This window comes from Asterias amurensis, chromosome 14 (assembly GCF_032118995.1).
Source record: "Asterias amurensis chromosome 14, ASM3211899v1".
NCBI lineage: Eukaryota > Metazoa > Echinodermata > Asteroidea > Forcipulatida > Asteriidae > Asterias > Asterias amurensis.
The window spans coordinates 2,475,179-2,487,320 of NC_092661.1; the positions used below are offsets into that span (position 1 = coordinate 2,475,179).

Consider the following 12,142-nt stretch of genomic DNA (forward strand, 5'->3'; position numbering starts at 1 on the left):
GTTAACTGTTTATTCACATTCCACTCATCAAAACACATATATAAGTGACAAAAGCTTTATTTTGAAAAATATCACTTCCAGGTGACTTTAATTCTGAACAGCTAATCTTCAAAGGCAATGGACACTATTGGTAATTACTCAAAATATTTGTTAATATTACCATAAAAAACTACTTGGTAACGAGCAATGGAGAGCTGTTGATAGTATAAAAGTAATGTAGTTTTTGAGAAAGAACTAATTTCTCACTAAATATTTTGAGTCTGAGGTCGAAACCTCAGGTGAGGTCTCGAATTCAAGCATCTGAAAGGACAATGGTGTTTTTGCTTCCATTATTCTCTCGCAACTTCGACGATCAAATGAGTCCACATTTTCACAGGCTTGTTATTTTATGCATATTATGTTTGGATACACCAAGTGAGAAGACTGGTTTTTGACAATTACCAAAGATGTCCAGTGCCTTTAAATGAATGGTTGACTATTTGAAGAGTACATTAATTCCATTCATGTGTGCAATTATGTTTAAATGGTGACTTTTTCCTGAATGGTTCAAAGCTGAATCTTGCTAAATATCGTTCATGCAATAAAGAGTTTGGAACAAATAAAGTAGTAAAATTCAAACTAATGGTGTTTTCTATTAAACTACTACGTAATGCTGGTTTATTTGGTGTGTCGTGGTCAACAGAATAAAAGAGGAATGGGCTCAAGCTCTTAATAGCCCAATTTCATAGAACCTAGCACAAAACCTTGCTAAGCAAAGACAATCTTGCTTAGCAGAAACAGGTCACCGACACACATTTCATTTACGGTTTGTAATATTGCCTCCGGATGTCTACTAGTTCATGCTTAGCAAGGAAATTTATTGAGCAGCATTTTTTGAAAAACAGCTCTATGAAATTGTACCCTGTAGGGTCCTGGGCGATATTTCCATCTGAACTCAAATCACATTCAAGACAAGTGAATCTTACCCCCCCCCCCTTCCCCCTGCCCCCCCCCCCCTCCCCCAGTACAGGGGGGGGGGACACACCCGGAATCTTGGGGACAGAGTCTCCTGCCATCGGACCCCAGGTATTTCCCCAGAGATTCTGTTCCCATGTTGGAAAAATCGTCAAGGGATGAAGGAAGAGGATACAAAAGAGGGCGTTATCAGAAGTAGTTTGTACACAGTTTGCCGTATTGGGGGGGGGAGGGGTTGAATCTCTCGCGGACTGATCTCCTGCCACAACGACACACAATTATGCTATTACTTCTGCATTCAAAACCGTATTTCAAGACTACACCCTCTTACGAATTGCGTCGCAACGATTAAAACACAACAAACGCCTTGGAGACAGACTAGTCTGAATTTAATCCACGAAGAAAGCGGTTTCTCACGGTGGCTTTAAAGGGAGATCTCACATATATTCGAACATTTGTTCACGTATGGTTTGTGGCCCCATAGTCACGTAAATATTAACCTTAATATTCAAGATTTTGGTCGTGTCTCGAATTACGTGAATATTATTGCGATATGGGGCAATGTTTATGAGAATATTAAGGTTCGCTGTCCCTTTAAGACACTATGACCAACTCTTGAAAAAGGATCAGGGGTAATATCCAAACAGCAAAAGGTTGATAGATTTGAAGGCAGTGTGCCCCTTTAATCAAAAGTTTTACTTTATATTTTGTAGTTTTACTCCGAAAAAATGAGAGCAGTTTGCTTACAACAAATTCACACCCTCAGAGTTGTAGTCATGTCTCACCCCCGGTTGTTAGAGTCACTTTCACGAACAAAATCAGTCTGACCTAAAAGTTATACGAAAGGGGCGCCTTTAACTCTGGTCAGTCAACCGTCAAACGCAGCCGAGGCTCCCATCGTATCGGGGGCGTATTACACGGTCCTAGCAATAACATCGAGAAGAATGCCTTGCTATTTGTGCAGTCGTCTGAATCTTGCCTCTGGAATTTGGTTGAATTATAGCTTATTATGGTTTGAGGTTCACTACTTTTGGGGAAAGGAATTTTACCAGATATTTGTAGTTGTGGGTGTCAAAATGTAATTTCCCATTGTTATGGACAATGGAACAGCTTCGTCATACGAAAAAACTCGAATTTTTGTTAGACAGAAAGTCAACGGCTGTTTCATCAATTAATAGCAAAATGTTGGCACGAAGGCTAACTGATTTTTAATTAGAAGCCCTCTGCGTTGGCTACCGGTGGCGCATACTCCAAAGGAGTTGAGTTTGGATAATGGAATCCCTTTGTAAAATGAACAAACTATGCGTTTTTATACTGATTAACCCTCTAGTCCCTGCACCGCCCGAGTTTGCCGAAATGATTTTTCAAGATTCTTGCAGAAAATTACTGGAATCATAGTTCAACATTTACCAAGGCTGATTATTTATAAATAAATGCACAATTTGTGACCCTTTCGGTGATATTTGTACAAGTCCTTATGGGGGGGGGGGGGCAATAAACCCCCTCGTTAAACGCCTACGGTAGTATTTATGGCGGTTATTTTTGTATAATGATAAAATGGACACAATAGCTTTTCAAGGCTTTTATCTGGCTCAGTGCTGATTATTTGCGAAGGCGTTAGTTTTCGACAATATCACCATAAATGATAAATACAGTTTCATTTGTGTTACTAATGAGCGTTTTGTTGGGTAAGAGCTAAAATTATTTCACCATCATTAGCTTCGACAAGTCAACTGTGAAGGGATGATCAATAATGATCTATAAAAAACTAGATGGATTCGCCAATGCGTAGACCAACTAATGACTATCTAGTTTTATTTGATGTTTCTTTTTATTCTACAAACAAAAGCTATAGCGAGGTTTCCTCCTACCGCATAATACAGTGTATCGCTTTAGGTGGCTGGGCGGTCCAGTGGCTAAATGGTTAATTTATTAATTTTCTCCTTAAAAAAGAAAGAATTATTGTCATTTTCCCAAAATTTGTTTCTCTTTGATAATGTAAAAATCAATTTTAAATTGACTTTAAAAAGCAGCCATTTTTGTTTTTTAACATAAATCTTCAATGCACGTACCACCACAAATTGACTGCCGAAAAATGACGAGCGACAATCATATACAAAATGGCTGTTCTGTACAGTGTCGATAATGTTCAATACAACAATCTACCTAATAGTACAGTACTGCGACTAAACACAAAACAGCCGTTTACCCAAATGCCCTTGGTCTTCAAGTCTCACTTGCATTATTGTGATAATGACATATCACAATTGAGTCAGATTTCATACTCGGGGTGATTTCCTTTGATTGAATTTGGAGAGAGGTATTTTCCAGTTCCGTTTTGACGGATCGTCATTAGCCACTGGTCTTGTGGGAAGCGTGAATCGATAGCGTTTCCACGGGGGAATTAGCCGCCACTCCTCCCACGAACTCAAGCTGGGATTTCCGCTTCGTTTACAATACTTCATGACCCACGACAGGAACAATGGTATGTATATTAAACAGAATTCTAAATCTAGGGATGTTTTAAATACTGTATTGCAAAGTTTATATAATTGAACAACTTTTGGGATAAGGGATATATTTTTCTCTCCAAAATTCAATTAAATAGTATGTAATACATACTCATTATTGTAATTGACGATGACTATAGTGCAAACTGTACGTTGTCTCGAAGACTTTATAATTAACAATTCAATGTTCTTTCTTAAGATGGTGGACCCTTTAATTGATTTGTTGATTTCAATGTATAGGGCCCAAGAAATAAGCTTTTTATCCTTTTCTTCCCCTCTTCTTCCTCTTCCAGAAGATGTTTTTATAACAATGCAGATTTTAACCCAACAATGTTTTATAGCAAGTATAACTCAAGAATGTATTAAAGCAAACTTTAAAGATGGTGTACTATGTAAAATCGATTTTGTATTTATAATTGTGTTACCTTAAAATTAATGTTGGTTAAAATTAACACATTTTTATTATTTTTTTAGCGTGAAGCCATATCCATTCACATCGGCCAGGCCGGTGTCCAGATGGGCAATGCCTGCTGGGAGCTGTACTGCCTGGAGCACGGCATCGAACCAGACGGGGTCATACCAAACCGGCCCGAGGGAACCAACGCCACCTTTCAGACTTTCTTCAGCGAGACCGGGGGAAGGAAGTTCGTTCCACGGGTAGTCTTTGTGGATCTTGAACCATCAGTTATAGGTAAAGAAATGTTACATGAGCTGTCATTTAAAAAAAAAAAAAAAAAAAATGGGGAAGGCTTTTATAAATGTATAAACTCATGTGATTAATGAATATTTACAGATGAGGTTCGAACTGGCAAGTACCGGCAGCTCTTCCACCCTGAGCAGCTGATCACAGGCAAAGAGGATGCCGCCAACAACTACGCCAGAGGTCACTACACCGTCGGCAAGGAGCACATCGACCTCGTCTTAGACAGAATCCGTAAACTGGTGAGTTTCCAGAACCCATTATTTCATTAATAACCTGCTTACCGCAGAATTCTGCTCTAAAAAATGCCCTGAAAAGAAGTGGTCTAGGTCACCGAGCCCAAGCTCTGGTGTTGTCAGCAACATAAGGTGGGTTTGAATCCTGGTCAAGACACTTGTGCCCTTGAGCAAGGCAATTAACAACAATATTGCTTCGTAAAACAGTTGGCTCCATCAGCCTAGCTCATAATTATGTATACATCCTTGCATTCCGTGAAGGGGGTAACCCTGTTAAACCCCCAGGAGTAGTCCTAGGTGACAATGTGCCCCTGGTGCCAGTTGATATGAGTCGATAGCCCAATGTAGCCCTCTCCTTGAAGTGGCTGTCCAGGGCCTGGCGATGTTAGGCGATCTCAAAAGAAATATATTTTAAAATAAAAAAATGCGAACTCATGTATCAAAGTATCAAACATATGCTGTCACAATCACCTCAGCTCCGGAACTGTTGTTCCGAACATAACAAGTTCAGTGCCAAAGTATACCAGTGTACTGATCAGAAGTTTATTTGTTGATTTCCACAGGCTGAGAACTGCCAAGGTCTTCAAGGTTTTCTAGTCTTCCGGAGTTTCGGAGGAGGCACTGGTTCCGGTTTCTCGTCCCTCTTGATGGAACGTCTCTTGACTGAATACGGTAGTAAGTCCAAGCTGGAGTTTGCCATCTACCCCGCTCCTCAGATCTCCACAGCTGTAGTAGAGCCTTACAATGCTATCCTGACCACACACACTACACTGGAGCACACCGACTGTGCCTTCATGGTCGACAACGAAGCCATCTACGACATCTGCCGTCGCAACCTCGACATCCAGAGGCCTACTTACTCGAATCTGAACCGACTCATTGCCCAGGTTGTGTCCTCCATCACGGCATCTCTGCGCTTCGAGGGGTCTTTGAACATTGACCTGATTGAGTTTCAGACTAACTTGGTGCCCTACCCCCGCATCCACTTCCCTCTTGCCTCCTACGCACCAGTCATCTCTGCTGAGAAGGCCTACCATGAACAGATGACGGTTGCTGAGATCACCAATGCCTGCTTCGAACCGGCCAACCAGATGGTGAAGTGTGACCCTCGCAAGGGTAAATACATGGCCTGCTGCATGATGTACCGCGGCGATGTCGTGGCGAAAGACATCATGGCGGCCATCGCAGATGTCAAGACTAAGCGTACGATCCAGTTCGTCGAGTGGTGCCCAACTGGCTTCAAGGTGGGCATTAACTACCAACCGTCTACTGCAGTGCCAGGTGGGGATCTGGCCAATGTGCGGCGTGCCGTCTGCATGCTGAGCAACACCACCGCCATCGCTGAGGCCTGGGCTCGTCTGAATCAAAAGTTTGACCTGATGTACTCCAAGCGTGCCTTCGTCCACTGGTACGTTGGGGAAGGGATGGAAGAGAGTGAATTTTACGAAGCTCGGTACGATCTTGCAACTCTAGAGAAGGACTACGAAGAAGTCGTCAGTGACTTTACTAATGGAGACGTTGAAGATGTGGAGAATGGAGACGTGGAATCGCTAGAGGAATACTGACACATCGTGTTTGTTCAACAACACTTTAAAGGGGTACTCTCGTCCTGATCACGGCGAGGTTGTGGCCAGTTACCTGTGCCAATTTATTGAATTTCTTATTACTTTACTACCCCCCCCCCCCATTTCAACTTGTATTGGTCTTTCTGCTTTCTTTTGACAATTAAAGGGTCGATTTACTTTTTCAAAGGGTGTATGTACTTTTTTAAAGGGTTTATGCATTTTTTTTTCCAACAGGAAACACAATGCTCACGGATTTACTTTGAGCTTGCACGGTTTTGGGATGGTGATGGTGGAGGGTTTCCCTTGGAATGTTGCTTTTTTTGTTGGTTTTGGGGCGATGGGTGAAGCAATGTCGCGAAGTTATTTTTCGTTTCAGTTTTGGCGTGTAGGGGCGTATTGGCCAGTTATGGTGTGTTATGGTATAATACCATGGCTGGTTTATGGGTTTTTGCATGCTAAAATAATTTTCATCTCACTGGGACGAAGATTGTTTTGTGACTTGTTTTGTTCATTTCTCAGGGGCTGCGGCGCCTCAGTAGATGGTATTTCGGGGGAGGCTTTCTACTGTAGTAATTGTCTTCGGACCCTGTAGGTTTGGTGTGAATCTGTGGACATTTTCAAAAAGTACCCGAATCCTTAACGGGCCTTAGTTTTATTGTGGTATGTTTTATACGGTAGTTCTTGTGTATTATATTGTTTGTGTAATTGCTTTTTACTTGCCATCTTTTGTTCAAATTTTTACTGCAATTTTAGAGTGTATTGTACATAAATGTGTACTGTTTATGATCTAGGTCTGGGAGGGCACATCTTTTTGATGACATTTTTTTTATTTTACTTTTGCCCTTCCCTGGACGGCCTGTGCTTGTTTTATTGTTTGTCCGAAGAATTAAAATAAAATAAATAAAATAAGCACAAAACTTTGCTTATAGCTTTAAATGTTTTCCTTGATAAAAAAACAGGATTACCAACCAAATTTCTATCTAACTTGAATAACACCTTGTTTGGGTATTTACAGAAATTCTTGTCTCGTCTTGCTTGTTTGAATTACAGTGTCAACTTGTTTGTTCACACACATTAACAAAACATTTTGGGACATTAAAGGAACACGTTGCCTTGGATCGGTCGAGTTGGTCTTTGAAAAGCGTTTGTAACCGTTTTTTATAAAATGCATATGGGTAGAAAGATGTTGTAAAAGTAGAATACAATGATCCACACAAACATGTCTCCTGTTACCTTGTCGACTAACACGTCGGCCATTTATGGGGGTCAAAATTTTGACTCCCATAAATGGCCGACCATGTTAGTTCGCACAGTAGAAGGAAAACCACGCAATTTCGAGGCAAACTTGTGTGGATAATTGTATTCTACTTTTAAAACATCTTTCCAACCATATGCATTTTATAAAAAACGGTTACAAACGCTTGTGTTTTGACCAACTCGCCCGATCCAAGGCAACGTGTTCCTTTAATTTGTGACTTCGTCTCATCCTCATTAATGTAGCCGAGTCCAGCAACATGTAATCATTGCAAATGTTGTATCATTTTTGAGAGAAACACTTCAGCTTTGCATTGATAGTATAACATAATACACAAAGAGAGTAATGAACAATAAAAAATGGTAGCCTACGGCGTAGGGTCAGGGCCCGTTTAAGGGCTCCGGAAAACTGTTGCATTATTATAGATGCTATGTTGGTGCAATGAAATGCCAATTTAGAGGTATGATTGATGAAGGAAACATAAATAAATAAAAAAAACATCAAATTTTGAGCTGTAGAATTTGGGGCTTGTGGATTTAGGCAATACTTTCATTTTTAGTACAAAACGTAGTGCAGTATCAGTTCAAGAAATAATGGAACACAGTAGTCAACAGTAGGCTATTCAAATGAATTAATTACACAATACCAGGGATGGTCCCCGTTGCCCCCCCCCCCCCCCCCCTCCCCAATATCCACCCTTGAACATAATTAATGACTCGACTCCCAAGAGGGTGGGAATGGTAAACGCAAACTGTATAATCGTTAATTTGGTTGTATTTAAAGGGAAGGGACACGCTTGGTAATAACCTCGAAACAAATATTAACTTTCAAACTGACTTGGTAACTAGCATTGGAGAGCTGTTGATAGTATAACGCATTGTGGGAAACGACTCCATCTAAAGTAAACAAAAAAAAACCACAAACGTTTTTTTGGAAAGAGGTAATTTCTCACTAAAATAATAAAAGATTTCTAGCTACAAGTCTTTTATTCCTATCTGAAAGCACACAAATTCGTCCAACAAAGGTGTTTTTACTTTCATCATTTTCTCGCAACTTTGATGACCGATTGAGCCCAAACTTTCACAGGCTTGTTATTTTATGCTTATGATGGGATACACTAAGTGAGAAGACTGGTCCTTGACAATTACCAAACGTGTACAGTGCATTTAAGTAAAATTATTTTCTTTGAGGAAAACATAAAATTAGCTGTTGTAAATGATCTGAAATGACTCTATTATTTGTAAGTAAAGATATTTTCTTTGAATGAAGAAAAATACAAAAGAACCTTTGAGATTGCCCGCAAGGAGTATCTTTCTGCCATTAGAGAGGTTTCGCAGAGTCGCGGATACGAACACGCATACAGATATCGAACCGTACGCGTTCGCGTCAAGCGAGCTGTGTAGTTTTGTTTCGCAAAATTCTGACGAATACCCTCAACTTGAGGCTCAAGAGGGCGCTGTAAACCAAATGGCTGCACCCATAGACCTTTTCGCAAATACTGGGGCGCGCGCGTAAAGCTTGGAATTAGGTGCATTGTGGTCTAGCTGGTAGCAAAATTTGATTCATATCTATCCCACAATGCACCTCATTCAACAGTCTGCGCTTGCGCATTGGTATTTGCGATAAGGTCTATAGACCTTTTCGCAAATACTGGGGCGCGCGCGTAAAGCTTGGAATGAGGTGCATTGTGGTCCAGCTGGTATCAAAATTTGATCAATATCTATCCCACAATGCACCTCATTCAATAGTCTGCGCTTGCGCATTGGTATTTGCGATAAGGTCTATGGACAATCGCCATTTCTCTTTTTCAACTACATCCGTGTATGATACCTCTAATAGACATGGTGAAAACCTGGTACAAAATAACAATCCGCTACAAAAACATGAACAAAAATATACTCGTTGTTTACTTACGTGTATGGCGACAGATTCCCGTTTTAAGCGACTATTCTAACTTGTGTACAATGGTCATACGTCACATGGACCTCAAAAAGTGATGACGTAATGACGTATCCGTTCTGTTCACGTAAGAGTATCGGTGACTCTGCGAAACCTCTCTACTGAGAAAATGGCGCTGAGCCATCTTAAACACAGGTCACTCACAGTTCACTTTTGTAAGGGGGCATTTGAAAAGAAATACCGATAGGGATTCGAACCCATGGTCCGGTTATGTGTGCAAGTAGAGTGGTCTAGTTATAAAGAACACTGTTATATAACACCAATGGGTTGCCCTACACATCAACAAGAAAAGAAAAAGAAACTGAGAATGGGTGGTGACTGGAGAATGTCTTAGCATGAAAGACTTCTTGTTATGCAAATAAGGAGATCTTGGCACGGGTTTCGAAGCCCTCGTTGTGGCCGATTCATCACGGCATTACTGGACGTGTCGCGCTGGAGGATGGCCGTATCTCTCGGCTCAACTTAGGGCCTTGGACGTCGCGTTTTTCCTGATGAACTTTACTTGCAACCTTGTCAAAATTGTTGCGTTTTCTGATGAACTTTACTTGCAAATTTGTCGAAATTCTCACCAGAATAGTCATGTGCATTCAGAACTATGTTGTCAAAACTATAAAAACTGCAAGTTTAAAATGGTGATATTCTAAACAGCGTGGTCATTTTGAAGTATGGGGCCTACAACAGCACACACGAATTTGCACGATGTGTTTTTGTTGTCACATGGCTGAATGTTTTTACTAAAAACTGCAGTGTTCAACACATACTTCACTTTTGAGCACTTCACTGCATACTTTTATAGTGAAATTCCTCGAAGTTCTCTAGTTCCGACTATTTAAAGCAAAATGAGGTAGCTGTAGAGAGCTTCCCTTGAGACGCCGTGAAATGGGGCGTGAACCTCCATGGCCGAACACATCGAGCCATCGACAAAAATAAGGTAGGCCTAAAGGCTCTGTGACATAATTGTTTTCGTCTATAAAATAAGTTTAGTTCAACAAATAAGTTCCATGGACACTATAACCATGTGGATTGGGGTCTCGTGTTCAATGGTGAATGGGTGGGGGGGGGGGGGGTGGCAGGGGCAGAGCAGAATGGTTAATTCCACAGATGCACATACTGTGTTAAAACACGAAAGAAGGCCAGCAAATTTATGTTAATTTTTCCTTGTCCAATTTGTCTTAAACTTGTTTATTTGTTTTCTTTTCGTGTATGTTTGTTTTTCATTTAAATTTAAATAAACACACCAAAGAGAGATACATGACACCTTAAAAAACGGAGAAGGCTTACACTTGAAATTTTTTCCCTGGTTTTAACCAGTTCTCTTGTGCATTAGAAATATTTTCACTCCCATTAAAAACTTGGTAACGCTTCCCAGGTTTTGTATTTCCTACTAGGGATCTTCCTGCTACAGGACTTATTCGTTCCATATTTTCGACGATATCTCGGAACTGTTATCACCTTTTGAAATAAAGTGTTCATATGTTAATTTCATGAATCTATATCTATGGTATTACAACAATCGAATATCAAAGGTATACTTTGTCCTGTGTTCGCTGAATTGTGCAGTTTTTTTTTCTTGAACTATAGAAATGATCGAGATGGGGAAAGACCGAGCGCGAGGCAGCTGTAAGAGGTGGAGCAAGACGGGCACGACTCAAGGCAGACCCAGCAGCCAGCAGCCAGTAGCCAGTAGCCAGTAGCCAGTAGCCAGTAGCCAGTAGCCCGTAGCCCGTAGCCAGTAGCCCGTAGCCAGCTGCCGACAGGCGGCAGGCGGCAGGCGGCAGGCGGCAGGCGGCAGGCGGCAGGCGGCAGGCGGCAGGCGGCAGGCGGCAGGCAGCAGGCGGCAGCCCACCGGCCACCAGCCACCAGCCAACATACACCAGCCACCAGCCACCAGCCATCAAGCCAAGCTCCAGGTGACATCGTTGGGACTGTTTTGTGAGAGGCAAGAAGAGGGAGGTCATCATGGGACAGGTACACAAAACTTAAAATGAGTCCTATACTGTTGGACTTTTAAGGTCGCTAGGTGGCAGCAGACTCAAAAGGTAAATCCAATGTTCTTAGTTGTGTGCCCGAATGCTCAGAACTAAGTTAACAATGGAAATTTACCTGGAAAGTCTGCTGCCACCAAGCGTTCCAAAGTCTGCCATTGGTTTGTTAATTTGAATTGCTGCAATATTTGAACTTTGTTGTAGTATTTTTGCCAAATTCGCTTACAACCACATCTGGTTGTATTTTACTTACTCTAAATGAGCGAAGCAAATATTTCAATAGACTCAGCAGAAAGATTGGTAGCCCCCTTCATTATCAAGATTGCATATTATTATCTTTTATCCATATCAATTATTATAAAGTTGTTTTGCATGCCAACAAACTTAAGACTATAAACTTCCGTTACCAAGGCTTCTCTTCTCACTTAACTTGAAACTAATGAAACTTTAATTAAATTATTAAGGAACCCAATCCCCCCAGAAAAAAACCCCCACTAAAATCCTGAATTGTTCTTACTGCTACTTCATTGACAATGTTGTACTTATACTGGCAATGACATAAATTTGCATGGCACCTTGATGATGGCTTTGTAGCCAGTCAATTATTTCAAGGGTATTAACATATTTTTCATCCCCATACTATTTCACTCCTGGAATAAGCTTTCTGTTTCAGTGTGATGTCACTTTGTAGTCATGTTTCTTTGTGTAGAGAAACAAAATTGAGAGTGATTAGAGTAGAGTGACAAAACACTGTTACGTTATCGTTTTTCCCTTGTAACCATGTTAGCTGTTAATTATCTGATTATTCGTATCCGTGTTTTTGTTTCCTGTCCCTCTTCCCGTTATATCTGTTTTGTACCCATCATTGTCCTTAACAGGCTTAACCTGCTTGTCAGGGTTTGCCTCCATTCCCGTAATAAGGCTTATGTTATTACTGGATTTTCTTTTGTAAACAAGTGAAATAGAAATTAAAAACTA

General features: G+C 40.9%; 1 protein-coding gene across 1 annotated transcript; it reads left to right on the forward strand.

Moving 5' to 3' along the window:
* The first annotated feature begins 3,296 nt into the window (after positions 1-3,296).
* LOC139947227 (tubulin alpha-1C chain-like) lies at positions 3,297-6,942 on the forward strand. Its single transcript, XM_071945104.1, has 4 exons — positions 3,297-3,439; positions 3,939-4,155; positions 4,258-4,406; positions 4,964-6,942. The coding sequence occupies exons 1-4, from the start codon at positions 3,437-3,439 to the stop codon at positions 5,963-5,965; spliced, it is 1,371 nt and encodes a 456-aa protein (XP_071801205.1). The 5' UTR covers positions 3,297-3,436; the 3' UTR covers positions 5,966-6,942.
* The last annotated feature ends 5,200 nt before the right edge of the window (positions 6,943-12,142 follow it).

Bases quoted from the DNA above. Each gene is read 5' to 3' on its own strand.
- LOC139947227 (XM_071945104.1), top strand. The intron at 4,156-4,257 runs GTAAAGAAATGT...GAATATTTACAG, and splicing joins TCTTGAACCATCAGTTATAG to ATGAGGTTCGAACTGGCAAG. The intron at 4,407-4,963 runs GTGAGTTTCCAG...TGATTTCCACAG, and splicing joins TAGACAGAATCCGTAAACTG to GCTGAGAACTGCCAAGGTCT.